At 46.6% G+C, this 2,887-nt stretch overlaps 1 protein-coding gene across 1 annotated transcript; it reads right to left on the bottom strand.

The window, feature by feature from the left end:
• Positions 1-531: 531 nt before the first annotated feature.
• Positions 532-2,012, bottom strand: LOC123133115 (BURP domain-containing protein 3). The gene is made up of 2 exons (XM_044552653.1): positions 1,824-2,012; positions 532-1,719 (listed from the first exon to the last, which is right to left on the bottom strand). Exons 1-2 carry the CDS (start codon positions 1,860-1,862, stop codon positions 790-792), a joined length of 969 nt encoding a protein of 322 aa, XP_044408588.1. The 5' UTR covers positions 1,863-2,012; the 3' UTR covers positions 532-789.
• Between the last annotated feature and the right edge of the window lie 875 nt (positions 2,013-2,887).

Below are 2,887 nucleotides of genomic sequence, written 5' to 3'. Positions count from 1 at the left end.
TGATGCAAAACCAATATAAATAATACAAACCAAATTTATCGTCCATTCGGTCATGTTTAAAAAAAATACAATAATGACAGTAGGTTTTTCTCTTAGAAACACTATATTCCAACCATTCAAAATCCTTATACCATACTGCTCGAAAGCATCTTTCATCTCTATCTGGCGGAAAATTGCGGCAAATTGGTTGAGTTGGACCCATCTCTATATAAGCAGATCTAACATCATCTCTAATATTGGGGCTAGATCTATCAAGTGAAATGTGAAGTCTAGATAATCCTTCATGTAATCCATAGAAAAAATGGTCATACCTTCATATCCTAGAACCTCAACATTCTCCTTGACTATGGCTTCCACGGAATCTAGAATCTCTTCTTCCACTTGTTCAAAAGGCGAGGAATTTGCATGCTTCTAGGGTTCGTCTTTTCTTCCGTGCGTGTGGACTCTCGCTCGGCTGGGCGTACCGACGTAGACAAGAACGGAATATTAAGATACTACTCTGAAACATTGCGGTATATTAAGATACTACTCTGAAACAAGAAGGGAATCCAGTAAAAAGACATAACAACCCAGTATCTGCCGGTACGCTGTGGAACATGCATGATGATCCAATTTGAAATAAGGGAAAACCGAAAGTTACATAGAGCACTGAAAAACAAAGACAAACCTTACCAAAACCAGACGAAATCTAAATAAACATGTATTCATGGAGGGTAGAAAGCCATTTCTCACGCTACTAGTACCATTATCTGCGTACACAGACCACAGAGAGGCTAGAACATAACCAACTCACACATCCGAATAGCTGGCAAACTCACGGCCGCTGGTCCAGACGACGTGGTCCTGCGGCACCAAGTGGCACACCGGCACGGTGCCAGGCTTCACCTTGAGCACCTGGAATGCGATGTGCCTGGGGTTCCAGGCGGCCGTGTCAGCGTGGCACACCGCGACCGCCTCCACCGCCGTGCCGTCCTCGCCGACCATCGACAATGTGTAGGCCCTAGTTGCCTGAGGCAGGTGGCACGCGAACACGGCGTACGCGTACGGCTCCGCGTGGCAGACCAGGAGACGGTCGGCACCGGTGCATTTTACGTCGGTCAGGGTGTAGTCCTGCCTTGGTGTTCCCTCCTTACCGACGACGGTGGACATGGCCCTCACGTGGCTGGTTCCAAGGCTGGACGTGGCAATGTCGATCATGGACTCCAGTGACGTGGGGCACCACTTGTGCTCGCCCTCGGCTGCGGGCGCCTCGCAGTGGCGCAGCGTCTGCGCCATCTGCGCCGCCTCCTGGGAGTCCTGTTTCAGGGAGAAGTGGCCAAGGATCTCAGGGACCTTGTCAGAGGAGAACGGGATGGCGTCGGCCTCGCTTCGTGGCAAAAACTTGTCACCGGCGCCGGGGGTGGCCATGAAATGGAGCTTCATCAGCTTCTTCCGGCCCGCGTGCATATGCAGGTCCTTCTCCAAGAAGAAGAGCGCGGCGCTGGGGTCGTCGGGCAAGTGCAAGTGCCCCTCCACTGTGGTGTAGACACTGAAAAACACATGGGATTTCTCACCAACCGTCGTGCCCCCGTGCTTCCCATGCCCGCAGATGACCGACGATGTGCAGAGCAGCCGAGAGAGGGAGCTTGGCATGGGAGTGTTTGGAAGAGCAGACTTCCAGTACTGCTCGGGAGTCAGAGTCAGAATGGAAGCCCCAGCTGCATTGTTTACGAACGCAGTCTGCAATATGTTTCTTGTTACTAGCTACTGGAGTACTCCCAAAATTATTTAGTGATAACAACCGTGGAATAAAGATGATAACTTGTAGAAAGTGGTGGGCATACCAGTAGAAAGCCAAGGAGGCTGGAGAGGAGGCGACCCATTATTGAGAGCAACAATGAGGAGCAAGAAGCAGAGGAGATGATTGATGTCCTTGCTGCATCTAGCTAGCTAGGCACACATGGATATTTATACAGCTAGCCCCAGATCAATTCATGGACGGAGGGAGCTGGTCAATATCAAGGGAGCAGGGGAAGTGGGGCAAACTCGTGCCGCGCGGGGCTGGGAATCTCATATACGACACCATGATGTAAGGGTCCCGGGGGCACTAATTAGTGGAGTGTGGTAGCCCGTCGCGCTGGTGCCTGGTTGGTGGCAAGCATTAATCAGGAAGGAGCAGCAAACCTAGTATTCACGGAGAGCGAGTTCTTCTGTTTTTTTCTGGGTCGTTATCAAAGTTAATCTTGCTTCGTGATGTTTCGTTCGGCTTTTCCCCTGTTTTATGTTTCGGTGGTGGCATGGGATTGAACATGTAGAGAGAGCCATCCACCATGGTAAGGTGGGAGTAATGTTGTGGATGTAGAACCAACTTTCATTTTCAAGCCACTACATAAAGAAAACTACTTGTACAATAATTAGAAACAATCTCCTTGTTGTGATGCAAACAAATAATGTGATTGATTTTGTATTTCTCAACGTGATAGCATATTCATAGACAAATGATTGTCCTGCTGCAAAAAAAAATACCAAAACTATATCTAAGATATTTGAAAGCAAGTTACGTGAAAAAATTGCATATGAGCCAATAGTTTTTGTTATATTTATGAAATACGTACATATTTGTACGTAAAAAAGAGCATACTCAAAAAATGGTACATACTACTTAAACATTAGTATATATACTACCTAATCATTGTTATATACTACATACTACACGTGCATACTCTCGGTTTCAATAGATACTACATACAACATACAAAACGCAAGTGGTAGTAACTACCACTGCTTGTAGGAAACATTTGTCCATATTTTTTGTACATATATATGAGGGGAGGTGATATTTTTTGTTTCATTCGTCATGATATTCTGTAGAAACCTTGACTTTTATACAAAATCAACTCACAGTAAA

Source organism: Triticum aestivum, chromosome 6B (genome assembly GCF_018294505.1).
Source record: "Triticum aestivum cultivar Chinese Spring chromosome 6B, IWGSC CS RefSeq v2.1, whole genome shotgun sequence".
Lineage (NCBI taxonomy): Eukaryota > Viridiplantae > Streptophyta > Magnoliopsida > Poales > Poaceae > Triticum > Triticum aestivum.
This window is presented reverse-complemented; position numbering and strand designations above follow the sequence as displayed.

Excerpts from the sequence above, each read along its gene's own strand:
- LOC123133115 (XM_044552653.1), bottom strand. The coding sequence starts at position 1,862 with ATGGGTCGCCTCCTCTCCAGCCTCCTTGGCTTTCTACTG. Across the intron at positions 1,720-1,823 it reads GCCTCCTTGGCTTTCTACTG|ACTGCGTTCGTAAACAATGC; the intron begins GTATGCCCACCA and ends AACATATTGCAG.